Source organism: Arvicanthis niloticus, chromosome 8, assembly GCF_011762505.2.
Source record: "Arvicanthis niloticus isolate mArvNil1 chromosome 8, mArvNil1.pat.X, whole genome shotgun sequence".
In the NCBI taxonomy this organism is placed as follows: Eukaryota; Metazoa; Chordata; class Mammalia; order Rodentia; family Muridae; genus Arvicanthis; species Arvicanthis niloticus.
In genome coordinates this window covers 61,917,621-61,945,557 of record NC_047665.1, presented here as the reverse complement: position 1 = coordinate 61,945,557, position 27,937 = coordinate 61,917,621, and the positions used below count along the sequence as shown (strand labels likewise).

At 44.9% G+C, this 27,937-nt stretch overlaps 1 protein-coding gene across 4 annotated transcripts; it reads left to right on the top strand.

Moving 5' to 3' along the window:
• The first annotated feature begins 205 nt into the window (after window positions 1-205).
• On the top strand, window positions 206-26,035 carry Sephs1 (selenophosphate synthetase 1). Of its 4 annotated transcripts, XR_004607461.2 has the most exons (10): window positions 206-380; window positions 2,911-3,184; window positions 7,610-7,713; window positions 9,814-9,921; window positions 11,011-11,165; window positions 13,939-14,029; window positions 16,329-16,428; window positions 22,318-22,530; window positions 24,112-24,759; window positions 25,583-26,035. XR_004607461.2 is itself a non-coding variant. In XM_034509874.2 (9 exons), exons 2-9 carry the CDS (start codon window positions 2,992-2,994, stop codon window positions 24,324-24,326), a joined length of 1,179 nt encoding a protein of 392 aa, XP_034365765.1. In that variant the 5' UTR covers window positions 206-380; window positions 2,911-2,991; the 3' UTR covers window positions 24,327-26,035. The 4 variants fall into 4 exon arrangements, 3 of the variants coding, with proteins under 3 accessions (XP_034365765.1, XP_034365767.1, XP_034365768.1); XM_034509874.2 differs by having other exon boundaries at window positions 24,112-26,035; XM_034509876.2 differs by lacking the exon at window positions 206-380 and adding an exon at window positions 422-1,088 and having other exon boundaries at window positions 24,112-26,035.
• Window positions 26,036-27,937: the final 1,902 nt, after the last annotated feature.

Here is a 27,937-nt window from a genome sequence, read left to right as displayed (position 1 = left end):
CCAATCATTGCCGCGCTCGGGCCTCTGCACAGCGCCCCCGCCCCCTTCCCGGGCCGCACGCAGCCACCACGACCGCCGCCGCCACTGCCACCAGCAACACGGAGCCGCTCCGGCCACCGGCCCGCCGCCTTAAAGGGAGGTGGCCGCTCTTAAAGGGACCCTCGCGCGCCCGGCCGGAGGGAGCGCGGCGGTCCGGTTCCCGGAGGGCCGCGCCCAGCCTAGGCCGAGCTCCACGCGGCGTCCAAGCGCGGGGCCGTGCCGCCGCCACCGGGAGCAGCATTTTTATTCAGGCGACGCTTAAGGGAGCCCGGCGCGCCCGGTGCATTGTGGGAGCGCCGCGGCCCGTTTTCGGGAGGAGGCGGAGGGCGCAAAGCGAGCCGGTAAGCGGCGGGCCTGGCGAGGGGGGGCGAGACAGCAGGCTTAAAGGGGAATATCGGGCCGCAGGCCCGGCGCGGCCGTTGCAAATCCCCCTCCGGGCCGCCCGGGACGGCCGGGGAGCCGTGCACCGGAGCCCTTCGCGCGCCCTGCCTGGAGAGGGGCCGAGCCCAGGGTTTGGTGGGGCCGCTTTAAAAAAGAAGCGCCGCCCGCGCCGCTGCCTCCTCCGCCGTCGCCGCCGCGGCACGCGGGGCCGGGGTTAGGAGGGAGGAGCGGAGGGGGAGGGCGGCGGCGGCCACGCAGGGGTTAATCTTTTCGCCCGCCGACATTTTTGTGTGGCGGCGCGGACGGGGAGCCCGCGCGCGCGCGCGCTTCGCTTTAGCCGCCCGGTGTCCTGGCGCTGCGCCGTGGGCCTCCCCGCCCCCACTCGGCCCTCGCGTCCCTCCCGTCCCCGCCGGCGACCGTCACCGCAGCAGCGGCGACGCGGGGCCTGTGCTGCGGCATGGCCCTGCCGGCGGCCTGCCCGCGGCGCGGCGCTGTACAAAGAACACGGCCCGCGCCCGCCGTGCCTTTAAAGGCGGCAGCCTGAGACTTAAGGTGTCCCCTGAGCGGCATCCTCGGCGCCCGACCCCATGGAGGGCGCAGGGTCCGGGCGCACACGCCGCGGCGCCGGGGCCTGTGAGCAGACGACGGGTCTGGGGGCTGCCGGGGAGGTAGGTGTGCTACACCACCGCACCCGGCTGCCGGAGCCCGCCCCGCGCGCGGGAGCGAAGGGGTTAAACGCGGTCTTTAAATATTCATGTCATTGTTTTAAAGGTGTAAACATGTGGCTTCCAGGTCGACTGTACTCTCCTCTGTCCAAAGCACACCCCCAATTTCATCCTTTTCAAATAGCTGGAGCTTTCTTTGAGGTCAAGCCGTGGGACTTAGGTCTCCTTGCACTTGGGAGTTTTTGAACTGCTGAGTTTTCTTGATGTAAGGCGTTTTTAAACTTTCCAAACCAGAAACTGTAGGGGAAATAACATAACAGAAAAGGGCTCTTCAGAGCCCCTCTCTTGCCTTTGGGTTGAGGCCAGAAGGATTGGAAGTAGGAAAATAAACTCCCTATGAAAGATAGTTTTCCCGTTTTGTACCAAGTAGAGGTGAGGCAGACACTTTTTGCGAGGGGATGTGCCGTTCCAAACCTTTCTTTGAAGTTGAATTGTAGTTCGCACTTTTTCCAATCTGTTAAATGGCTTCAGAATTCCCAACTCGGGAACTTGCTTGGCTTACACTGCTCTTTAGAGAAGTTTGGTTTCTATGAATGATGCGTGAAATCCGTGTCTGTAGTTTCCTGCTGAAGTCATTGCTCATGCCGTGTTTGTGACGACGGTTTGGATTACTGCCCAAATTTGGGCTTTGTGAAATTTAGTTAAATGAGTGATGTGCTTCCTGGGGGATGGAAAACTCTGTAAATGGGAATTATGTTCTCAATCATAAATTTTATAGGGGAAGCCGACCCTAAAACTTAGGGTGTCTGTAATCCTATGCCCAATAAAGCATCAGTCAGAAAGTTTGTAAACCCCGGGAGCACTTACTGAGTTTTGAATTAAATAGAAGGCTGCAACCAGAAGAGCTTGTGCAGAAATGCAGTGTGTGGTACCCAGTACCATAATACTAGTGATCTCATCTGATACTGTTTCTTTTTGTAATGAGCTAGTGATGAACAGTAGTGTGTTTTGTCAATGATGTGTGTACTGGTTTGTTAGACAGGATGTTTGCTTTCTAGGAATGTTAAAAAACATCAGAGAACTTTGCAAGCACTCTCTTGAACGTTACTGTGTTTTACAACCATGGGAAGCCTATGGGAAGCCTTTGGGTTTTTGTTGTTTTGTTTTTAAGTAGTGTCCGTCCTTCAGTGATTTCTCCATAGCTTGATACTGTGGTGTCTGGTTCAGAGGGAGACTTGTGTTTTAAGTTAGGATTTAGTATCTTGAAGAATTTCACAGGGAATGGTTGTAAACGCCTTTAATCCCAGCACGCAGGAGGCGAAGGCAGGCGCATCTCTATGAGGCCAGTCTGGTCTACAGAATGAATTCCGGGACAGTCGAAACTATGCAGAAGGACTTAAAAAATTGCATGAGATCCATTTGTGTCCCCCTTTTACAGTTTCTGGTGGCTGTTTTATTTTTCTCTGTGAGAGAGAAAAAGACAGCCAGAGGTTTTTCCAGAAAAGTCACTGCAGCTAGGATCTTTGCTTTCTAAAGCGCATAGAACTTTTAGGCTGACACATAGTGAATACCAGTTGTCTTAGCCCTGCACCCTAGAGGAACTTCAGAGAGTTTACTGCCTAGGTGGCAGGTGGCATGAGAGCTTACCTTATCTGTGATTCCAGTTTACCCCACACCCTAACTTAAAGTATTTCCCTATGGTCTAGGCAATCCTGCTCCGTGCATGTTTCTCTGGTGTATTCATTCACTTGTTTCTTGACAAATACCAGTTCAGAGTCTTAACAATGACTTTTTTTTTTTTTTTTTTTTGGGTGGTGTTACCTAGGTGGATCACAAGTAGAAAGCCCAGTGGATCAAGAGAGAGGGAGGGGAGGGGCTGAACTGTGAAGAGTGCAGCGGCAGAACCATGTCTACTCGGGAGTCCTTTAACCCGGAAACCTATGAATTGGACAAGAGCTTCCGGCTAACCAGGTTTACTGAACTGAAAGGCACAGGCTGCAAAGTGCCCCAAGATGTCTTGCAGAAATTGCTGGAATCTTTACAAGAGAACCACTTCCAAGAAGATGAGCAGTTTCTGGGAGCTGTTATGCCTCGACTTGGTATGTACACCATCTGTTAACACCCAGAAGTGTGGTCAACAACCAGACTTCTCTCCTGTGTTGCTTTGACTCTTCAAGTTTGTCAGATGGTCTCAGTAGCTAGTGTGACTGTTAATGCCACTTATTTAAAGAAAGAATTTGAAAAGCAACAGGGCACGTGGTTGGCAGGTTTGAAATTACAGAGTATATTGTGACATCATTATACTACAGTAGGACATTTTTTACTTTAAGTTTTTGGCTAGCAGAAAATAAGCAGAAACTCCTTTCTGCCTTTTCTCTCAAATGGCCTCTACAACGCTGTGCGCTCTTCATTGCCCTAGTGATGATGTTGCCTTAAGTATCCTAAAAACAACTTTAAGGGCTGTGACTGGGGCCTTTGCAGGATGTATGGGCTGAAAAGTTTCAAGTGGGCCTCGCAGACTCAGGAGAGCAGACTGGGAAAGTAGCTCAGTTCGTAAAGTTCAAGGACCTCAGTCTCAAAAAAGAACGGACACCTGAGCTTGTACTCTGGCCTGCACATGCATGTGTGCACATATGTGTCTGTACCATACGTACCCTTACACATGTGCATCTGTACCCTTACACATGTGCATCTGTACCCTTATGCATCAGCTGCACACATATGCATATGCATGGTTTGAAGTTGACCCCAGAGTGCTCAGTGGAGCTGAGGGCACTGTTGTTTTCTTTTCTGAGCTCTTTGTATTGTTAGTGGTTTCTCTTTCTCAAACACAGAGCTCCTCCCAAATGCTGGGATTAAAGGAGAGCCCCACTACGCATGGTTCTGTAAATCTGTTACTTAAAGGATGAGCCAAAACATGCTTAAAGATCTATATAATTACTACTGTCGCCTACGGGTCTTAGTGAGGGTTTCTTTGCTGCGATGAAATACCATGACCAAGAAGCACGCTGGGGAGGAAAGGGTTGATTTGGCTTATTCCACATTGCTGCTCATCACTGAAGAAAGTCTGAACAGGAACTTGGAGGCAGGAGCTGATGCAGAGGCCATGGAAGGGTGCTGCTTACTGGCTTGTTTTCATGGCTTGCTTAGCCTGCTTTCTTCTAGAACCCTGAGCCACTAGCCCAGGGTTGGCACCACCCACAATAGGCTAGGCCTTTCCCCATCAATCACTAATTGAGAAAATACCCCATTCCTGGATTTTGTTTGTTTGTTTTTTGTTTTTGAGACAGGAATTCTGTGTATAGCCCTGGCTGTCCCAGCACTAGCTCTGTTAACCAGGCTTGCCTCCAACTCACAGAAATCCACCTGCCTCTGCCTCTCGAGTGCTGGGATTAAAGGCATTATGTGCCACCACTGCTTGGCTAAGGCTCGATTTTTTTTTTTTTTTTTTTTTTTTTAAGAATTACTCATTGATTTTACTTGTGTGAGTATACTGTAGCTGTCTTCAGACACACCAGAAGGGGTCATCAGAGCCCATGATTGTGAGCCACCATGTGGTTGCAGGGAATTGAACTCTGAACCTCTGGAAGAGAAGTCAGTGCTCTTAACTGCTGAGCCATCACTTCCAGCTCCAGAAAATAGGTGTTTCTTAAAACCAGTCCATTTTTTTTTTCTGGTTTTTCGAGACAGGGTTTCTCTGTGTAGCCCTGGCTGTCCTGAAACTCCCTCTGTAGACCAGGCTGGCCTCGAACTCAGAAATCTGCCTGCCCCTGCCTCCCAAGTGCTGGGATTAAAGGCGTGCACCACCACCGCTCGGCCCATTTGTTTTCTATGCTTGGAAGCTGGCAAGCATAGGTTATTGGTACTATTGTATTATTTCATTCATTCATTCATTCATTCATTCATATAGTTTGATTTTTTTAAGAACTGACTATGTAGACCAGTCTGGCCTTGAACTCACAGAGATCTGCCTGCCTCTGCCTCTCCAGTGCTAGGATTAAAGGTGTGTACCACCAACGCCCAGCAAATGTGTTCTGTTCTTGATAAAAGGTTTCTGTCTTTGAAAAGATCTAGACTTCCTTGTAGCTAAGTGTCAGCTTTTCATGCTTGTGTTTAACCTCTCCAGGGGCCACGTGACACCATTCCTCTACCCCAGCTATCCTTACCTTTGTAGTTGAAGCTCTAGTTTTTAGAGACCCATTTCAGGCTTACTCCTTCCTTCCTTACAGTTTCAGGGAGTGTGTGTGTGTGTGTGTGTGTGTGTGTGTGTGTGTGTGTGAGAAACCCAGGGCAATATGAATGCTAGACAGGTCCTCTACTGCTGAGCTATATAGCCTCAGCCAGCTTCCCATATCCCATAGATATGTTCCTGACTCTCTGCGATGAAGGCCTATTGGTAATATTCCTGGAAGCTTTCATTCTCTATGTAGAGGTTCATCTCCTTGTCAGCCATGTGACCTGTATGACATATAATATCATCCACCTAATTATGTCCATAGGCCAGCATGACACCTTGAGCTCTTCCTGTCAGCTTCATACTCAGGTTTCAAGAGCGTTTCCACTGGGCAGAGGTGGCGCACGCCTTTAATCCCAGCACTTGGGAGGCAGAGGCAGGTGGATTTCTGAGTTCAGAGATTTCTGAGTTTTATACAGAAAACCCTGCCTCCCCTGATCCCATTTCCCCAGGTCTCTCCTTTATCTTAGTGTGTCACAAGTGTGGCCTCAGGGACAGCTCTGACCTGCTGTGTGTGTGAAAAAAATGACACTGGAATGCAGCCTCATTCATGTGTGAACATGTCTGTGGCAGCTTTGGTGACAGTGGAGTCGAAGGCCAAACTACTTACTTACTTATGGAGACAGTCCGAGTTTGTTCTGGTTTGCTTCTCTGTTGCTGTGATAAACACCATAACCAAAAGCAACTTAGAGAGACAAGGGTTTATTTGGCTTACAGGTATCCCTCAACAAGGAAAACCAAGGAGGGTGAACACTGTGTGCTGGCTTGTTCCCCCAGCTTTTTAAAGCAGGCCAGGGTACCTGCTCAGGGATGACACTGCCCACAGTGGGCTGGCCCTCCTATGTCAATTAGGTAGCAACCAAGAAAATGTCCACAGATATGCCCTCTAGGCCAGGTCTGTGGAGGGAATTCCTTAATTGAATTTCTCTCTTCCTATCTATAGATTTGTGTTATGTTGACAGAAAATAACTAACCATAATCTAGGGCTGGCTGTCTTTTTAATAGGATCCTAAACTTCCAAAAGATTTTTCCAGCATCAGATTAACCATATCTGATAAGTCCCCAGCTTGCCCACTTCAGGGGCATCAGGAAGTGATTTTGAAACCAAGTACTATATAGTACAGTGCTGGATAAGACATGCGATGGCTCACAGAGAGCCATCCTAGCTGAAGGTGAAAGTGAAATAAGGTGAAAGTAAGATTGGAAAGAAACCAGATGCTGACCTCTGTGTCTGGGCGCACACGTGTGTACATACAAAAGCATGTATGGATACACAACCAGATACTGGTCTCTGTGTCTGGGTGCACACATGTGTACATACAAAAGCATGTATGGATACACAAGGTGTAGAAAGAAACAAACAAGAATTGACTTACCCAGATCCTGAGGATCTTTGCACACACTTGTTGGGAACTTTGAATTCCCGATTTCCCGGAAGGAGCTTTCCCGGCTCCTTCAGGCTAAATGTAATGCTAACTGGCATTTTCTTTTCTTTTCTCTTATTTTCTTTCTCTCCTTTTTTTTTTTTTTTTTTTTTTTTTTTTTTTTTTTTTTTTTGTTTGTTTGTTTGTTTTGTTTTGTTTTTCGAGACAGGGTTTCTCTGTATAGCCCTGGCTGTCCTGGAACTCACTCTGTAGACCAGGCTGGCCTCGAACTCAGAAATCCACCTGCCCCTGCCTCCCAAGTGCTGGGATTAAAGGTGTGCGCCACCATTGCCCGGCTCTAACTGGCATTTTCTGTACGACAATATGGTACAAATACTATCTAGGAGGTTATAATAACATCTGGGTAATTAATATCAATGTAGCTATGACTTTAATAGCTAACAGTTCCATCTGTAGAGCTTTCTTACGCAGAGTTCTATATGAGCCAGCATGATAATAGCACCATGCCGAGATAGTACAGGCTTTATTCCTAGCACTTGGGAGACAGAGGCAGGCGGAGCTCTGTGAGTTAAGAGGCCAGCCTGCTCTACACAGTGAATCTAGGATAGCCATAGCATCACAAGGTTCAGGAATATAAAGTCTTAAAGACTTCAGTAAGGTTCAGGTCTTATGCTGTCTTGCATTCTTGCTGATTAACAATTAATTCTTGTCTTCCATCCTATGCTGGCTCTGTTTCAGTCACTTCAGTAATGCCTCTTGATGGCACACGCATAGTTTGGTTGGCAGTGTGGGGTTTGCTGTCTTGTTATAGAAATCCTTCCTGCCCTAAGTGCTGCTCATACAGGAGTAAATGCTTTTCTTTTCTCCTTTTATTTTTTGGGTGCTGGCAATGTCCATCTTGCCAGGCATTGGGATGGATACTTGCGTCATTCCTTTGCGGCATGGTGGTCTTTCCTTGGTTCAAACCACAGATTACATTTATCCAATCGTCGATGACCCTTACATGATGGTAAGTTTGTATATTTTTATAATTGGAACTACTTTATGCATTCAGTTTTGGCTGGCAGCTGGGTTTATGTGTGCCTTTGGGTTTGGGTTTTATGTTTTGCTGTTGTGCTTTTTCCCTTTTTCTGTATCCAAATTATATTGCTGTTCCCTGATACCTACCATCATGGCAGGCTGACCTGTCTCTTCTCAGTTGACACTGCATGAACCAAGTGGCTGCTGCTGTTATAGTGTGTGCAGAACAGCATCTGTTGTTTGGAGAGAACACTAAGAGTTGGTGGTGTTCTCTGCTTTCTTTCCTTGTACCTGTCTCTCTGATGTTTGTAAAATTTACTGCTCCTGGCTGTTTCTGGCTATACTTTGTAATAACACTGATTCTAAATGTTTCCTCCCACAGTAGAGGAACTTGGGAATCTCATCACAATTGGACTTCCTCCGAGGCAGGGTTTCTCTGTGTAGCCCTGGCTGTCCTGGAACTCTCTACGTAGAACCACACACTCAAAGATCTGCCTGTCTCTGCCTCCCAGCACTGAGAATAAAGGTGTGCGTCACCATGCCTGGTTTACTTTACAACTGGACTTCTTGAACCTTTTTTATTCTTGTAAATGCCAGGGTAAGTTGGTTACCAGCTACCCAGCCACCTACATGCCCACTCACCACTGTATCATATGCCATTTTGAGATCTACCTGACCATGACATTCAGGTTGTCACTACTGGGGCAGGGGAAATGGTGCATCAAGGAAAAGCACTTCCTCATGTAAACAGGAAGACCCCAGCACTCAAGTAAAAAGCCAGATGTGGCAGCACACACTTCCAGTACTCATGCTGAGAAACAGAAACAGGAGGATTCCTGGGACTTGCTGGCCAATTGCTGAGCTGCAGGTTCAATAAGAGATCTTATCTTGAAAAATAAGGTGGAGTGACTGAGGAAGACACTGGACAGCAGCCTCTGTCCTCTAATGCATGCACATTCGATACACAAAGTTTATGTGTATGCACAAAGTTTACTGGCCATGCACTATGCAGACATACTTCCAATTATTTGTTACACGCTATGGCCAGCAGTCTTTAACCAACAGTGAAGAAATGGGAATATCCTACTTGTTTAAAATGTCAGCTGTCCTTCTTGGGTTGCGGGGACGCTGGGATCAAGCGTCACATGTAAGAACTTGGGCCATGAGTAGCAAAATGAGGACTCTCTAGTGCGGTGTGAGTAAGGAGGATATTACAAGTCCGTTCTCTGTAAAGCAGCACAGGTGGCAGAGAAGCTGCCCAGAGCTGTCTTTCCAACATCTCTTAGAAGCGTGCGACAGTGGCTGTTACATGTCTGCCTATGGCCTGTGATTCAGCTTCTAGGCTCCTCACTGACAGGGCTTGCAGAAGGCTGCAGGGCTGCCTGGAAGTCCCAAGAACATAAACAGTGCTGCAAATGATGGGCTGTACCCGTGTTGATTATCCTATGTCAGAGGAAAACCCTGTTATTTTTCTCTACTATCTATAAAAAGATAATTTTGACAATAGCAACTTAACATTGCAAAGATCTTCCGGAGCAGTGGTCTCTATTGCCACATCCTATTGGATGTTGTTTAAATTCCTCATAAAGCAGCAGAATTTACTGGGAAATGCTATTTCAATTTTACTTCAGGTCTCTGTGTTTCTTATTTCTCCTACTTTTGTTTCCTATTTGCTCTGTTCTACTTGAAGCTGCAAAAGTTTGTTAATCCAACAACATAAAAATCATCTCTTTCTGTAAGCAGCAGAGGCAACACTTCCCATGGTCTGCTGAGTGCCAGTTTCCAAGGTTGCCTTTAAATGACTGTCTCTCCCAGACCATGGTGCTAACTGCTTCTCTTCCTAACCCCCCACCCTGCCCCATCTTGAGCTGGGGCTCTGAATCTCAGATGGGAAAGAATGTGAATTCTTTGTTCTGCTTGCATGGGTGAGTGGGTGGCCTGCCAGTTAAGTGAAGGTACCAGCTGAGAGTCATATCCGGGAGCTGCCCTTCCTGGAAACTCCCAAGGTCTTGGAGGCCTTCATAGGCTCCATCTTTGGTTCTACAGATGGAAATCCCTGGCTTTTTCACATCTCTGCTCTCTTTCCTAGGGCAGGATAGCATGTGCCAATGTCCTCAGTGACCTCTATGCAATGGGTGTCACAGAATGTGACAATATGCTGATGCTCCTTGGAGTTAGTAATAAAATGACTGACCGGGTAAGTCATGGGTGCACTTTATTTTGCATTTACAAACAAGGCCTCCAGTATTGCAGCTCTTTCCTGTGGGGCATTTATCTGTGAATGAAAATGAGGGTACCTGTCCTTTTTCTCCCACCTTAACTCTCTTCTGGGTACATAAAAAGCGAAGTTGTGTGCCTGTGAGTGTGGGGGGTACTTACTGCCGTTTAGCTACATTAGCAGTACGTTGGTGCCAGGCGTATGGCTCTGGTTCAGAGTTCCTGACCCTCAGGCAGCGAGCAGTCTTTGTTGAGGGCCAGGCTTCAGGCTTTCACACACTCACTCACTCTGTTACTACCTGACACTCTGTTCTCTTACCTGGTCTTTGAACCGGGGATGGATTCCTATTTAGGTTATTTTAATTTATTTTATTTTATTTATTTTATTTTATGTGCATGAATATTTACCAGCATGTAACACCGTGTGTGCCTGGAACTGCAGTTGGAGATAGTTGTGAGCTGCCATGTGGGTGCTGGGAACCAAACGTTTATGCATAATCTCAACCATTGAGGCATCTCTCTGGCCCCATTATTTAGTTTACTCTAACAAGATGTATTTTTATTTTCTTTCTCTTTCCGTATGCTCTCCCCAGTCAGTTTGTCATGATTTACTGATAGATAACCCAGTTTTCTATGGTCTTTTTCCCTAGCAGTTTGCACTTTGAGCAGTAGTTCTCACAGGAAGGGCTTCTCTGGGGATGCATTACATGGAATCTCTCAGCAAGTCTTTCCACTTCTTGGCAATCAAAATCCTTTTTGAAAACAGCGCTGTGTTTATATGGTTAGCTTGTCTGGTGTTCTTCAGGACCAGCCAAGAACTGGCCTCTGATAGTCACCTATCAGTTAAGAAACTGGACTTGGTTCAGTTTGTAACCCAGAATATGTTTGCCAGAGTGCTTGCATCAGAAAACATGCCCCTGCTTTATTGCACTCTACCCTGTCTGTCAGCTTCTGGTTCTCTAGAGGTTTTTTTTTTTTTATATCTCTTTATAACTGTAGATGTAGAACCATCCTTTCTGGGGTTCAAACAGAATTCATGACTTTTCATCTGTGTCCTTTTAAACCCTAGGAGAGGGATAAAGTGATACCGCTAATTATCCAGGGTTTTAAAGATGCGGCAGAGGAAGCGGGAACCTCTGTCACGGGCGGCCAAACAGTATTAAACCCCTGGATTGTTCTGGGAGGAGTCGCCACAACCGTCTGCCAGCCCAATGAATTTATCATGTAAGTTGGCTTTGGTTCATGTTGGAACATGTGTTTCTCTCATTTTCTCTAAAGATAAGGTATATTAAATAGTCGTTTACTTGCTGTACAGTTTGCCCATTTAGAGTGTGAAGTTCAGTGGCTCTGGGCCTTTCCAGAGCATAGACTCACCTGTGTCCCTTCAACACTTCCATCACCCTGAGTGGAGACTCTCCCACTCCATTATCACTTGCTGGTCCTTCAGCTCCATCTTGGTTGGTTTCACTTCATGTATTAGCATAGTGTTTATAAATTTCATGTGACAAAAACATGTAACGTGTTATTCAGCATTTTATTTGTCTATTTTTTTGGTTTGGTTTTTTTTTAAACAAGTTATCAGTTTCTATCTCATGCTGACCTCAAACTCATCCTCCTGCCTCAGCCTGCTCAGTCCAAGAATTGTAGGTTAGAGCTGCCTCCACAGCTTTTCTGGTTTTGTTTGGTTTCTTGTACCTGGGATTGAACACAGCTTGTTGTGTCTGCTAAGCAGGAACTGCACCATGAGCTCTACCTCTGTGTCAGTGTTTTAAGTCTACAGGTCATTAGCTTTGTGAGTGCAGGCATGAATGATCATCATCCTGTCCAGTACCCAGAACCTTTGCTTCCCTCACCCAAGCCTGTCCTCATTCGCAGACATTTCCAATTTCCCTTCCTGCAATGCTCTGGAGACCAGTAAGCTGCTCTTTGTCTGTAAGGTGGCCTGTTCTGAGCACTGTGGATAAATGGAACCTTGCTCTGTAGGACACTTTGTAGCTGGGTTTTGTAACACAAATCTGTGGTGCTTTTTTTTTTTTTTTTTTTTAACTTTTTTGTTCTGTTTTGTTTTTTAAAGATTATTTTATGTATATGAGTACACTGTAGCTGTCTTCAGACACACCAGAAGAAGACATCTGATGCCATTTTAAGAGTATGTTTCTCTTTGTAGTCCTGGCTGTCCTGGAACTTTTTTCTGTAGACTAGGCTGGCCTTGAACTCACAGAGATCCATCTGCCTCCACCTCCCATGTGCTGGGGTCAAAGGTGTATGCTACCACCACCTAGCTACACAGTACTTTTTTATGGCCTAATAAGCTGTTGTCTATATATACTCTAGTCTGTCCATTGATTGGTAAACTTTTGAGTTGTTTCCTCCTATTGCTGTGAACCCTCTTTAAGTACAGTTTTGTTGTTTTATGTATGTACAGACCCAAGTTCTCCACATCCCCTCTAGAAGTTGTTTTATGATGTCATTCTCATTCTGCTCAGAACCAGTATAGTGAGTATACGTGGTGTCCCGTTGTGGCTTTGACTTGTGTTTCTTTAGTGACTGGTGAGGGCAAGCATCTTGTCTTACAGCTGTCTTTGGGGTGAGGGAGCATTTCTCTGTATTCTTCGGAGATGGATTTCAACACAGATGTCACTTTCCATGTCTGACATTAAGAAAGACACTCTGTCCTTCGTTTATTTGCTTTATACTGATTGATTGATTGATTGATTGATTTTGATTGATTTATTTGTGTGGTGGGGAACCATTCGCAGGAGCTGATCCTCCCCCCTAGGGAGTCCTAGGAAATTGAACCCAGGTTCTGAGAGTTGATGGCAACCAGGTCCAGAGGAGAGTTGGTGGCAAGCACTTTCACCCACTAAGCCATCAGCTGACCCTCACTCACTTCAGTTTTTAATTAGTAGCTAGTAGGTACTATGTAAACCTGGTCAGAATGTAAAAGATGTAAAAAGAATCTACAGTACGGTGGTCGTGATCTGCACCCGTCACAGGCACCCTCCTGTTAGTTTTGTATATTTACTGTTGATGTTTCAATTATGTTTAGTTATTTTGATGTTGTAACTAATGTTCCAGGAGTAACCTTCGAGCGAATCATTAGAACTAGTTTTGAGAATCCCTAGGTCAGGTGGGGTGTGCCAGTAATGCTGAGAGCCTGCCTGTCAGAAAGGCTCTGCCAGGTTCCACTCCACAGCATTGAACAAATAGGCCCAGTTTCCCATGTGCAGATTAACTGTGGGTTTACAGGCTTGGTCTTTGCTGTTCTGCTTTGTGAGGGACTTGAACCCCAGACCCATGTGTGGGAGGCAGTGGCTCTGCCATTGGGTCCATCCTCAGCTCTCTACACACCCACCTCCCATCTCTCTTTAAATTGTTCCTAGGGCTGCCGTGTAAAACAGGCTTTGATCTCCCTGCCCTAGTCTCCCAGGCAACGGAGATGGACAAGTGAGGAGCACCATGCTACCTTCTGTTGGTGCTGTGAGTCTTGCTCAGAGAGTGGAGCTGAGCACATTGTTCACGTTCAGTCATCGTGTAGTTAGTGGAGACTCCTTTTACTCCAGGAGCTGAAGGCATGCCCATGAAGCATCCTGCATCTCAGAGGCTTCCCTTTTCCTAACAGACGGCATGTGTGGGGCAAGCATGAGGACCTGAGTTCTATCTCCAGCAGCCACTTAAAAGCTAGATATTGGCAGTGCTCACCTGTATTCCCAGCAGGGGAGACAGACATGGACAAGTCCCTGGGGCTCACTAGCCACTGGTCTAGCCAAAATGGTAAGTCCTGGGCCCAGTGAGAGACCTTATTTCAAAAAAACTAAGCTGGAAAATATTAAAGATTCTGCCTAATATTCTACCTAACCCACATGCATGTGCATTTACACACAAAGAAAAAGAAGAATTAGTGCAAAAACATTTATTTTAAACAAGATTCCCTTTTTGCTTTAATATTGCCTCCTTAGTTAGTTTGATCAGAACACACTCTTTTTCTTTTCTGCAGGCCAGATAATGCAGTGCCAGGGGATGTGCTGGTATTGACAAAACCCCTGGGGACACAGGTTGCAGTCGCTGTGCACCAGTGGCTGGATATTGTAAGTAAAAGCTGTTCAGAAGTGGGGCTGGACAGAGAGTAGAGGTGGGTGGGACAGTTAGCTCGCACAGTTGCTTTTTTAGTGTCAGAGTGGTTTTTGTTTTGTTTTACTTGAAATGGGGGGAGGTTTGTGAAGTGAAAACTTTAAATTTTACCCCTATAATGTCATCAGTAAAGTCCTTAGATGAAGTATCCATAATCTCATAAATGAATTTGTGAGATTCACAGATTTAAGCCATATACAGTTTGAAGTACACAGTCCCAGCTTGAGGAATCAAGTCAGGTGTTGACATATACTAGTCATGGAGTTAGGGGTTATTGTGATATGTTCGTGTTGTCTTTAAGTTGATTAATAATGAAGAACATACAGATAGATGTGTGAGTGTAGTGGAGGATGGGCAGGAGGACATTTTTCGAAGCATGATCACACTGGGGTGTCTTTTGTAACAGTTCATAGTGACTAAGATTCTGCTGTGTCCTCACATTTCTACAACTATCACATTTCTATCATCTGAATCTTCCCAGTCTTGAGAAATAGTTGGAAACAATAATAAAGACTTATATCATTTTTTGGCCATTTTTCTTGGCTTGATGTAGCCACTAAAGAACCCTCAGAGCTGGAGAGAGGGTTACTCAGCAGTTGAGAGCACTGGCTGCTCTTCCAGAGGGACTGGCTTCTCTGTTCCCACTCATGTGCTGGCTCACAAAGGTCTGTAACTCTAGTTCTAGGAGATCCAGTGCCTGCTTTTGGTCTTTCTGGACACTTCATGCATATGGTGTGTAGACATACTTATACAGGAACAACACCTAGATACATAAAATATAAAAAAATTCTCACTGGGCAGTAGTGACGCACGCCTTTAATCCCGACATTCAGAAGGCAGAGGCAGGTTGATCTCTGTGAGTTCAAGGCCATCCTGGTCTATACAGCAAGTTCCAAGACAGCCAGAGCTACACAAAGACACCTGTCTTGAAAAAAACTAATGATAATAAAATCTCAAAAATGGCCATATTATTTACTTCTTTTCCCTCCTTCCTCAGTGATGTAAAGCAGTCTGGGAAGCTGCTGTGGGGACAGCCCACAGAGGTGCTGTCTAGGACGACTGCATAGCCTGTATGGTCTCTCCACTTCTGCTTCACACATCCTTGCTTTATTATTGATTTTTTGTGAATATTCAGAATTTTTAAAAAGCAAGTTCCAAATGTAATGTAATATAATGTTTTGTTTATTTAATAAAGGTTTGAGGCAGTTGTCATATAGTTTTAGAATCTAATCATCTGAAGATCCTGGGTTTTGACAGGCAAAGAATGACAGGTACAGACGTCAGAGTGGGTGTTACTTCTGGGAGAGATGGGAGTACTGGGATTAAGGGTAGATGAAGTTATTCCTAATGTCTAACAGTGGGTAGGAAGTATTGGGTTTATGATACTGGGGACCAAGCTCAGCCTCACAGAGCTAGGCAAGCTCTGCTACTGAGTTCCGACCTCAGCACCTTGGGTTTTGTTTATATAGTGTTCAAGACACGTAAGCAAAGATGCATGAATCATAGAGCAATTAGTGGTCCTTGTGCCATGAACCTTACATCATGATGCTAGCTTCTTTAAAAATCAGACAAAGGTTTTTTTGTTTCTCTAATGATAACTTTATTTGCTCACCCAAAGCTGTCCTCATCATGGACAGTTGAAAATTTCACATCTGTTTATATCAAGATAGCTTCACTGCAGGAGTCAGTTAAAGAAAAGGGTATAACATAAAAGTAGAGGCCCTCAGCCTAGTAGAGGAGATGGGAAGGGAACCAAGGACATGGGAAATTCTATTCTGTTTTTGTAGTGTTCAAGGCTTTGTGAATACGGGGCAAGCACTTGCCTGATATCTCAACCCTTGAAAACAGTGTTCATAAAGGGCTTACACCTGGCCAAATAAGAGCAGGGTGCAGCCATGTGCCTGTTAGGTTTCCATCTCCAACAAGCTATGATGTTTTCCTACAGAAATATGAGGTAAGCCAAAGAAAGAATGATAGTTCCTCTGAAAAACACTAACCACAGAAGAGTATTGACTTAAAACACTTCTGTGTTTTGACAACTAGGTAAATAAAATTCCCAGTGACTGGGGTGTGGCTCAGTGCTGCAGGAGATGCTGAATGTGTGGGACCCTGGGCTTGATCACTGCACTATGTAAACGTATCCACATGCCCAGTCCCAGAAGATGACCAAGACAAGTATTCATTTTGCACATGGTTAGAAATAAAAATGAATCACATTTTTTTTTCTCTTTTTCTCACCTGTGTTCCTATGGCTAGCCCGAAAAATGGAATAAAATTAAGCTAGTGGTCACCCAAGAAGACGTAGAGCTGGCATACCAAGAGGCAATGATGAACATGGCCCGGCTCAACAGGACAGGTATGAGGCAGAAGCTGTTCTGCTCAGAGCTTAGCAAATGTTCTGGGAAAGACCAAGTAACAGATGGGAAATTAAAGTTTAGTTGGCTGCATCCAGTCTTAGTGCTTAGTATTTTTTTCTCAAGTCTTCAGTCATACAAAATAGGGAAATTGAAGCCAGGGGAAGAACATGGCTGGTGACTACACTCCTCCTCTTGGTGTTTACTTTGGTTCCATACATTACTGCTGGGAATCTATAGGCAGGTAGTATTTAATTTACATTTATGACAGCTTCCTAATGTTTTTCAACTTTTTAATGTCAAAGTGACATCAGCTGATTGAACCCTGACGCCTACATGTAACATGTTCTCAGTAAAAAAAAAAAGTGCTAAATGTAGCTTGTATTAGATACTTTCGCACTATAATGTCTTCACAAGCCTTCCTCCTTCAAGCCAGTTATCAGAGTGCGCTTTAAGAATCCCACTAGGTGAACTAGAGAGATGGCTCAGCAGTTAAGAGGGCCACCTGCTCTTCCAGGGGCTCAGAGTTCAGTTCTTAGCACCGAACTGGGTGGTTGGCCTCCAGGAGCACTTGGCATCATGTGCACATTCACACATACATATACATAATTTAGAAGTAATGAGTTACTTTTTAATTTAAAATAAATGTAGAAAGTTTGCCTTTTCACTTATGAAGTGGACTCTTAGTTGCTTTTCTGTTGCTGTGACAAAACACCATATCCATACAGTTTCAGAGGGTGAGTCTATTTAATACCATGGTAGGGAGCCTGTTGCAGTACCTGAGAGCTTACATCCTATCCATGAGCAGGAGGCAGTGAGAGCTAAGTGAGCATGGTGTGGGCTTTTGAAACCTCTCTTATTCCAGTTACACACCTCCTCCAACAAGGCCACACCTCCTAATCCTTCCCAAACATTTCCACCTACTGGCAACCAATATTTGAATGTATGAGCCTGTGGTGGCCATTACTCCAACCACTGCACAGGCTTTAAAACATGACTTTAAAGGAGTTAAGAGATAGTGAGTAGCATTACTTCAATGGAGAGATGTAAATGATCTTATTGTGTAGATTTTTGTTTTTCAATTATATATAAAAAGTCACAAATCAGGTGCTATATAGTAGTCAAATCTTTTATATATGTATGTGTGTATTTGTGTAGGAGGGTGCATGCATGTGTATATAGAGAGGGCAAAAGTCAACTTGAGTGTCCTTCACCTTGCTTTTTGAGATAGAGGGTCACTGACCTGGAGCTCACTCTTAGGCTGGGCTGCTGGCCAGTAAGTCCTGGGTATCCACGTGTCTCTACCTCCTCAGCAGATGGCACCATGTCCAGGTTTGTGCCAGGGATCAAACCCTATCTTATACATACAGCCCAGTCTTATGGAGACATTTTCCTATTTGAAGTTCCCTTCAGCTTATACCAAGTTGACATAAACCAAGCCAGCGCCGGGCGGTGGTGGCGCACGCCTTTAATCCTAGCACTTGGGAGGCAGAGGCAGGCAGATTTCTGAGTTTGAGGCCAGCCTGGTCTACAGAATGAGTTCCAGGACAGCCAGGGCTACACAGAGAAACCCTGTTTCGAAAACCCAAAAAAACAAAAACAAACAAAAAAAACACCCAAGCCAGCATACCAAGGCAATCCCTTGACATAGTTTAAGCATCTCTCTCTCTCTCTCTCTCTCTCTCTCTCTCTCTCTCTCTCTCTCTCTCTCTCTCTCTTGTTTTTTTGTTTTTTTGAGACAGGATTTCTCTGTGTAGCCCTGGCTGTCCTGGAACTCACTCTGGACCAGGTTGGCCTTGAACTCAGAAATCTGCCTGCCTCTGCCTCCCAAGTGCTGGGATCAAAGACGTGCGCCACTACTGCCCAGCTTTTTTAAAGTCTCTTTGTGTGTCTGTCTGTAAGAACACAAGTGTGCAGGTGCCCTTGAAGGCCAGAAGACAGCATCAGATTCTGGAGCTGAAGTTCCAAGAGGTTATAACCCTCTTGACATGGGTGCTGGGAACTAAACATGGCTTCTCTGAAGAGAGTACACACTCTTCTGAGCCATCTCTCCAGCCCCTACTTTAAGCATTGTATACTCTTATTTGATGTTCACACTAGTTAAATATTTTATAATTAAGCAAGGGTCGGGGGGACCTCTCTTGGGTCTTTTAGAAACCCTAAGCACTGCTTCTAGACTTTTTTTTAGGTTTTTATGCACTGCTCTATTCTTCTCCCTGCCCCTCAGTCACCACCACTGTGTATTCACCTGTGTGAATGTAGGCATGTGGGTGCTTGGGAACTTATGGGAAAGTCAGGGAAAGTCAGGACAATCTCGGTTGGTCCTCACCTTAACTGTGTGTGTGACCCAGGTCTGCTGTATGTGCCAGATCTGTGACCTTCTGGGGAATTCCTGTCCCTGTTTCACCTTGGGAATGCCAGAAATGCAGATGCTGCATAGGTCTGTGTCCATCCTGGGGGTCTGAACTCAGGGCCTTGTTTGCATGGTTGGGGCTTTACCCAGTGAACCATCTCCAGCTACTGATGTCTTCATTGGCTATGTAGAAAATTGCTACATTTGGCAGCAGAGCAAAGCTAACCCAGCAGAGGAGAACAAGCAGACATGCAAAACAAACAGTCTAGACAGACTTTGTCATTCATAAACATTAACTCAGTTATAACAAGAGGACCCAAGTCTTTCACAAATGTATTTTATCAAGCCAACTACTCAGGATGAAAGAGGGTCAGAGGTCACAACCTGCCAACCTGGGCTAAGTGGCTCCTGTCTCAGAAACCTGAAGGGAAGAAAGAGGATGAGTTTATGCTTCTGATAGAGAAGAGTTGGTTTGTTTTAATTTTCAGTACAGTGTATTTCTGTCACATTGTTGCCCTCCCTAGAAAAGGTTAAACCAATACAAATCAGTAGAGCAATGCCAACCCTGAGGTAAAGCCTCTTGTCTCTGCCTGACTTCTGTTGGAATGAGTACTTTTTTTTTTAATGTTTGAGTTTTTGCTTTGGGATACTTTTACCTATTATTGTCCTACTACAATAAATCTCTCATTGATGGAAATTGTTTTAAAAAATGCTATTACAATTCCATAAAATATTTGATTTATTTCTTCACATAGGAGGGAAACAGTTAAGGGAAACACTTTTCTGTGTAAAGGTAAAGATAACCTTACAGTTGTGACAGTTCTGATACATAATTGATACTGAGTCCTGCACAGAGTGCTTACCAGCGCTGCTGGAAGCATTTGGGAATTGGGATTGCATGGTACTTGAAAGGTCTGATTAAACTAAATTTTAGTGCATAGCAGTTGTACATGATTTCATATTTATGTAATAAAGTAAAATGTACTCGTATTGAAATAGAAATGTAAAGATAGCTGTGGAATGTGTCTATATGTGTCTCATTTGTTTAGAGCATAAAATACCTTTTTAAAAAATTGTTCTAACTGAATAAGGCTAAATGAATACTGTGAAAATATTTTGTAAATCTTTGTCATGTTTTTCTTTTAAAAACTAAAAAAGCAGCTTTTGCAAATTATATTGCTCCTGATTACACAGAACTTTGCAGTTATTCTTAAAACAGCAAAAAAGAAGTACAGAAGAAAATTATACATACTTATCCACCCAAAACAGCTTTTGTTTGCATTTTAGGTATTCTTCTGTGACTTTAACCTATTTCCCTGTAGCTTCCTTAAACTAGTGGTCACTGCGGTCCACGTGCACTTAGCGACCGCTCACTTGGTGACTGCTCTATCCATGTACCAGCACCCAGTTTTCAATAACCGAATAATGTTCTACTAGGAAGACAGTCTTCTAAGAAAGTAGAGCTGTTACCATAGTCACACTGACGTCTGGTAGTGGCACAAAACCAGAGCAGCCGCGTCGAGGTGGGCTTTTCAGCAGGTGGTGCTGGAGCAGGTGGGCATTCGTGTGCTGCGATGGATGTATAGGCCTTTGTCTTTCTAGAGTCACTCACAGAGCTGTAGATCTGCCTACACCAGAGAGCTGTAGGCCTCCACGAGCATGGCATAGAGGAAAGTTCAGGTGATTTCTTAGATTAAAAAAAATGTAACAGAAGTCTTATATTATCCAAAAGAAAACAAATGGAGTTGAATGTACTTAGATGAAATTGTTCTGTACACCCCAGCTAAGGTGATGAATGAGCTTGGAAAATAGCTCAGTAGAGGAAGTGCTTGCCCACAAGTCATGTGGACTTGGGCTCCAGTCCTTGGACACACATAAATATGAAACTGGCTACAGTGGTGTACCCTGAAATGCTAGTGCTGGGAGACAGGTTGCTAGGGCCTGCTGCCAGCCAACCTGTTCTAACCAGTGAGCCTCGGGTCAGCATCTCAAGATAAAATGAAGGGCTAGAGAGGGGGTTCCGCAATAAGAGAATTGGCTGCTCTTACAAAGGACCTGGATCAATTCCCAGCACCCAACATGGCAGCTCCACCATCGTAACTCAAGTTCCAGAGGATCAGATGCCCACTTCAGACCTCCATGGGAACCAAGCACACAAATGTAGCACAAACACTCATACACATAAAATAATAAAATATTTTTTGAAAACCAAAAAGCTAGATGGATGGCACCTGAGGAATAATACCTGCATTTGATTCTGGTGTCTGCATGTACACGTGTCACATACATGTACACAGAGAAGAAAAATCAAGGCACAGAGTAAGAGAGGCTTTGCAAAACACGTGCTGACAGTGGACTGATGGCTGAAAGTCATTGCAGGTTCTTAATAAGAAAACAACAAAATCAAAGATCTGAACCAATACCGTATCAGAGAAGTTGTCCTGGCAGTAAGACCCCGAGAGATGCTCAGGACTGTATGTCCTGAGAGAATCACACACTGAAACAGTGAGGTTCACTAGACATCTGTCAGAATACCAACCTGCGGGCACCGAGTGCTGGTAAGCATGGGGAGCAGCAGGAGCTCTTGTTGGTTAGTTGGTGGCATGCAGGCCGCACATCCACTTTCCAGCAGAGTTGGGCCGCTTGTTACAGTACTGATGTTACTGCTAGCCATGTGATGTAACGTGTGCGCCTGACTGTTTTACCCCAAAGGAATCATCACACACAGTCTCCATCCACTCACAGTTTATACCTTTGCCCCTAACTGCCAAGCTAACACTCAGCCAGATACTTGCTCAGTTGGGTGAAGAAATAAAATGGCACATTCAGATAGCAAAACATGACAGAACAGTTTTAAAGGGCAGCTGTTAAGTGACGTAGGAACCTGGGGAAGCCTCTTGCATGTTGTAAGTGAAGCCAGTCCATAAAACCATGGCCTTTCTGAAAAGGGAAAGCATGAAGACAGTAAAAGGATGAGAAGGGAGGAAAGGAAAGAAACAGGCCCCGAGGCCAGAGCAGTGAAGCCGTCCTCGGGTTGTGCCGTTACCCATTCATAAACGCAGTGAGGCCGCAGAGAGGCCACACATCCTAGCTGATGTTAAACTACAAGCTTGAGTCATCACACATACTAAATGCAGAATGTTCCCATGGGCCATGTGGGATCCCAGCATGGCCTTTTATCAGTTTTCAGATGCTGCTCTGGATGAGAAAACTTGAAGGCAGGAGCCTGTAATCTCATCACTTGGCGAGTTAGACTTTTCCCTTTAAACTTGTTAGTAGAGTACAGGTTGCCTTTGACAGGTTTCCTTCCATGAAGACTAATTCCTCTCCACAGCTTTTTATTTACTAGGCTGTTGGCCTTGCTAGAACTGTTCCTCATGGGTGAGCGGCTTAAGCTGCAGTAAGCACTCAGTGCCCAGCATTTGACCCCGGTCTCTGTTGACTTCCTCAGACTGCTTTCTTGTACTGTATTCCCGTGTAGAGCTTCTGAGTGGAGAACAGGTGGGTGTTTCTCAAGTCCCTCCTCTGCCTCTTTCAGCTGCAGGCCTCATGCACACGTTCAATGCCCACGCAGCCACTGACATCACAGGCTTTGGGATTCTGGGCCATGCACAGAACCTGGCCAAGCAACAGAGGAACGAGGTGTCGTTTGTCATTCACAATCTTCCTGTGCTTGCGAAGATGGCCGCCGTGAGCAAAGCCTGTGGAAACATGTTCGGTCTGATGCATGGGACCTGCCCGGAGACATCAGGTAGGTAAAGGGCCCTGTTCCTTGGCCTGAGGGTCAACTCAGTGAGCCTGACAGCCATGCTTGATTTGGTATTTAGCACGGTATTCCCCTCCACTCAGGAAGCAGAGGCAGGATGGTTACAAGTTAACTTCTACAACATAGCAAGACCTCATCAGTCTCAAAAACAGAGGCAGAGGCAGGAGGATGACTTTAAGTGTGAGGTCAGCCCAAGCTGTGTGCTGAGATCTAGTCTCAAATATAAAAAGGGTGGTTTGTTGTTGTTGTTGTTGTTTTAAAGTGGAATAGTATAAGGTTAGAAAGATGGCCCACAGTTAACAGCATGGATTGTTCTTGTGGAGGGGAGTCACCCACATCTGGCAGCTCACAACTGCATCTAATTCCAGCTCTGGGGAGCTAACATGTTGGCCTCTATGGATACCTTCAGTCATGAGCATAAACAGAATTAATAATAGTCTTTTAAAGCGTATGGGATGGTGAATGTTCCGAGTGCCCTTCCTCTCCCCGTGTTTCTTCCCCCTTTACCTTGCTGGTACCTTCTGTCTGTCTTCAGGTTTTCTCATTTCCATTTTCTTTCTCTGTAACTACTTTTTATTTTTAAGATTTATTTATTTATTTACTTATTTATTTTATATGAGTACACTGTTGCTCTCTTCAGACACAGAAGAAGGCATCGAATCTCATTACAGATGGTTGTGAGCCACTATGTGGTTGCTGGGAATTGAACTCAGAACCTCTGGGAGAACAGTCGGTGCTCTTAACCACTGAGCCATCTCTCCAGCCCTGTAACTACTTTTATACACATTCCTCAGCCCAGCTCCCAGGAGACTGGTCTGCATGGGTTGCTAAGAGATTCTGGTATTAAGCCAAGGTGGAGCCCACGGAGCCCCCTCCAAGACTCGGCCTCCCCAGCTTGCTGCTCAAAACTGATTCTAGAAGTAGTTAGAACTCCTTTAGCTGCAGGCACAGGCTCTGCCTCCTAGTGGGCACCAAGTGAACAGCCAGTCGTGGAGTTGGTTCCTTTGTTTTCTACAAGTAGAGTGTACTCAATTCATTTTTCCCCAGTTACTTAGAGATTCAAGCTCTCTTGCTGGCTGCTAGAAACAGGAAGAAAAGTTGGTATGTTTCTGTGTTTTGCAGAAAGTTAAGAGTCAAGACTACGAAAAACCAAAAAGAAAAAAGAAAAGACTAAAGACTATGCCAGGTGTCTTCCAGTAAAGACTCTAATGAGTCTAAAGTTTACCGGCATCATTCTTGCTGAGATGAGGAGCCCATGCAGAGAGCACACTGAGAGGAGCCTTCTCATGTTCGCTTCTCCTCGTGTGGAGTGGAAGGTGTGGCTGACCCCACACGCCTTGCTCTTCTGCACACAGTTCCACAGTGGGAGTGGAAGGTGCCACCCTGTGTGACTCAGATAGACCGTTTTCAGTTTGACGTCAGCTGGTTCATTATAGTAAGAATTGACCAAGGTGGTTTAACTCATTTCCAAAATAGAGCAGCCTCTCAGTGTAAGCTTTACTGGAGGCACAGAAAGCCACCTGCTCTCCCAGCGCCATAGGGTAACCTCTTCTCTTTCTTTGCCAGGAGGCCTGCTAATCTGTCTACCACGTGAGCAAGCAGCTCGGTTCTGTGCAGAGATAAAGTCCCCCAAATATGGCGAAGGCCACCAAGCATGGATTATTGGGATTGTAGAGAAGGGCAACCGCACAGCCAGAATCATCGACAAACCTCGGATTATTGAAGTTGCACCTCAAGTAGCCACGCAAAACGTGAACCCCACACCTGGTGCCACCTCCTAATCGAGTCAGAAATAGCTATTTGATTTTGTTTTTAAATAGATTTATTTCCTTTATCGTCACTTCAATTAAAGACTCTAAGAACAACAAATCTCATTGTGTCTACACATCTGGTGACCCTAGGTCGGTTTATGAGTGGATACAGTCAATAAAATGAAATCCATGGCCTTCTTTTCCTGTTCCATTAACTGAAGATGCACCCAACCTCCAGGCAGCTTCTGAGTTGAGAATGATATTGTTATCCAATACTGTTGATTCATTTTGAATCTTTAGCTGCGTATCTTGCCGCATAGGCGCTCTCTAAAGGTGCTTTCTGCCACACGGGCGTTGCGGAGAGGAGTGCCTGCCTCTAGCCTGTGTCTTCTCATTTCCACCTGTCAGATCAGTCTGCTCTGTTTTCAAGTGTCTCGGTTGACATTCTAGAAAGACAGGATTGGTAAGTCACTTGACGGTCCTCCCCGTAGTCAGAGGGTTGCATGGCTCCTTTGAGTGTTTGATTTGTAAGGTTGAGGCTAATAACTCGGGGGCATTTCCTTATTCAGTAGCTCACTCAGTTCAGTATGGCAGGTGCTTTGCTTGGCATGGAAAGCACTTGGAATACAAAAAAGAAATGTTCTTTTAAAACAAAGCTTTCCTGAGACTTGCAGTAATACCATTAATGGTCTTTACCAATAGGAAAAAGGATACCTTTTGCAATGTTCTATAGTTGTTCTATAGTGCGACCAGGAACTGCCTTCTGATAGGGGGTTCATGTATAATATTCATTTATAATTCAATATCTAATTTACTTCGCAAATAATTTTTAAATATAATCAATAATAAAGACTGTTCTGTGGATGGTAGTGTTTAATACATTTTATATTTTGTATAGTGATTCCAGGCCTCTTGTTTAAATCAGCAGCTCTTTAGCCCGATTCTTAGCACCATTTTGTCTTTGCGCCCATACTTCTTTGTGCACGCCTTTTGTGATTTGTTAAAAACCTGCATTGCCAACATTGCAGCTCCAACAGAAAAGTTGTTATTCAAATAAATATTTAATTTTTTTAATTGCTCTTGTATAATCAGATGCCCTTTTTTAGTATTATTTTAGAAGCATTTGGGAGGGTTTTGCCTAAAATACAATTTATTGGGGAAAACTAGATTTTAGTTTTATAAACTTTTAAGTCTTTCATGGGACCTATATTTTCTTGAATTAAATTTTGTAGTTCTAGAACAAATAGGCAATCTACAAAGGTGTTACCTGTGTTTCTTAAAAACAGGCTTCCTTGTCTTCCTTATCTGCTAAGCAGCTGGGGGATTCCCGTCTTTAAGCACAAGGGCTCTGGGTCCTCAAACGCCTGTCTTCAAAAGAGAAAAAAAGCACCACGTCTTCAGGTTTCACAGGGCTTCCTACTAACAGGCCCCAAAGCTGAGCTTTGTAAACTCATCCAACCTCGCTCCTCAACACGGAAGGCCCGGAAACTGCCACTGGACCAGTGCAACTCTGAGAGGACAAGACTGTCGCATGCTTGTGTCCCCCAGGAGCTGCAGGGTCTCCTGTATGTTCCTGTCGCTGGAACTGAAGCCACCCACGAGTCTGGCTCCAACAGAGGAAACTGTCACAGAAGGACACTGATTGGACACTATAGGAATCTATATGATGTCAGTCCTTGAAAGTATGCACCAGTGGTCTGCAAAATAAAACGTGTTGGAACCTCTGAGTGCAGAAGGCATACTGTTGGACTTACTTCTTTTTTTTTCCTTAAATAGGTGAAATTGCACCTAACTTTGTACATTCTGTCCCCCAAAGCCAATACTTTCTTGGTGGCAAGCCTGTTGGGAGGAAATGAGGTGGTTAATGTCCTGAGCAAATCATTTTAAAGATTCATATGAGGAGAAAATGCCAGGGACTTAGATTCATGGATTCGTGATCTAGGAACAGCCCTTGTCTTGACTAGTATTTTCAGGGTGCTCAGAAACCCATGCATTAGAATCACCTAGGCATGTGTGGAGGCATGCCTGCCCTTTCCCCATACCCACAGAGTCAGTAGTTCTGGCTGTACAACCAGGTAATCCATCTCCAAAATGTACCCTTCAGGGCTTTGCATAATAAACCTTGAGAACCAGTAATCTCAAAGGAATCTCAAAGGAATGTTGGGGGGAGGTGTAAAAAGGGGCTGTCGGGGATCACTTTAGTTTTAGCCATTCCTTTTATTTCTTGTGGCTGTGTGTGTATGTGTGTGTGAGAAAGAGAGACTATAAAGTTCCTTGACTCAAGTTTAGTAAGTTTGGCAGTCTACGTGAACTCTTGATTTATCCAGCAGTCACTCTTAGCCGACTTCTGGGACCAATCTAAAATTCTACACTGGAGAGCGCTCCTAAAGAAGCTGGGCCCGGCCAGTGTCAAGTCCTCTCATATAGCCCGAGTTCTGGCAAAGGAATATTAAAGTTGAGTAGGTTATTTCTATAGGCTGGGTTGAAGCAATAACATATTTGTTCTTTTTGGCTCAGTATTTTGAAATATCTAAGTCTTCCAAATTCTGCATGAGTTGTAATGGAAGTGTTTTGATCGTTCTGATGCATGAACGAGCCCCTTGCACCTGAGTTCAGCATTGCCTTTAAAATTGTTCTGTTTGGAGCTGTTAAGATGGCTCAGTGGGTACAGTGGCTTGTCTCAAGCCTGAGTTCTGTCTGTCTCCAGAACCCATGTGCAAAAAGTGACCTGCACGTACATTGTGTGGTGTATGTACTCATGAACCTAGCAATAAATACATTAACAGTTGTCAGCGTTCTAGATCTTCATTTATTCTGTAGAAGCAGAAATAATAGCTATGTGCTGTCTATTTTTACAGATGCTTAGCACAGGCAGGTGTTTGAGAGACCCGAGGATGTGGATGCGCACAGACACTGCCTGAGGTGCTCACACAACATACTCCACTTTCCACAGCCACGTCTCTCATTCTCATTAAGAATTCACATAAGAATTATAGTCATGAAACACCAGAGACCACAGTGAAAGTCCAGAGTCCTTTTGAATGAGAGAAGAAGGTAGATTAGACCAGCCAGCCCTGAGTCAAGTAACTTAGGAGCATTTCTAGGCATCCAGACATGGTCAAGAACCACTGGATGCCAAATTTGCCGTACAAGAGAGTGATTGTGGTTTGTCTGGTGAGTATGGGGTACATAGGTCTTGATGCTTCTCTGTACAGTGTCCTATACTTGATAGACCTCACATATCAACACTATTGGTGTTGGTTGTCCTTGCTAGGTCATGCTGCCTTTAAAGGGAGTTTAATTCCCAGGAGAGCAGCATGTAACGAAGCCCACCAAACTATGGAGCTGGGCCTAGTGACACAGGGCTGTAATCCCACATACTCAGGGGGCTGAAGCAAGAGGACAACACATTCAAAGTCTGCCTGGGCTACCTAATAAGGCCCTGCTTTGCTCTCCTCTAACACAGAGGATTAAAAAGAAATCCGAGAGTATAGCTCAGTGGTGGAGTACTTGCTAGCATTCACAAAGCCCCAGATTTAGTCCACAGTACCAGCAAAACCAAACTTGGCGAAAGATTAATGTCAGTAATTTACTGTAATTACGATGTGATTGTAGGACTCCATTATTGTATTTCAGGAATA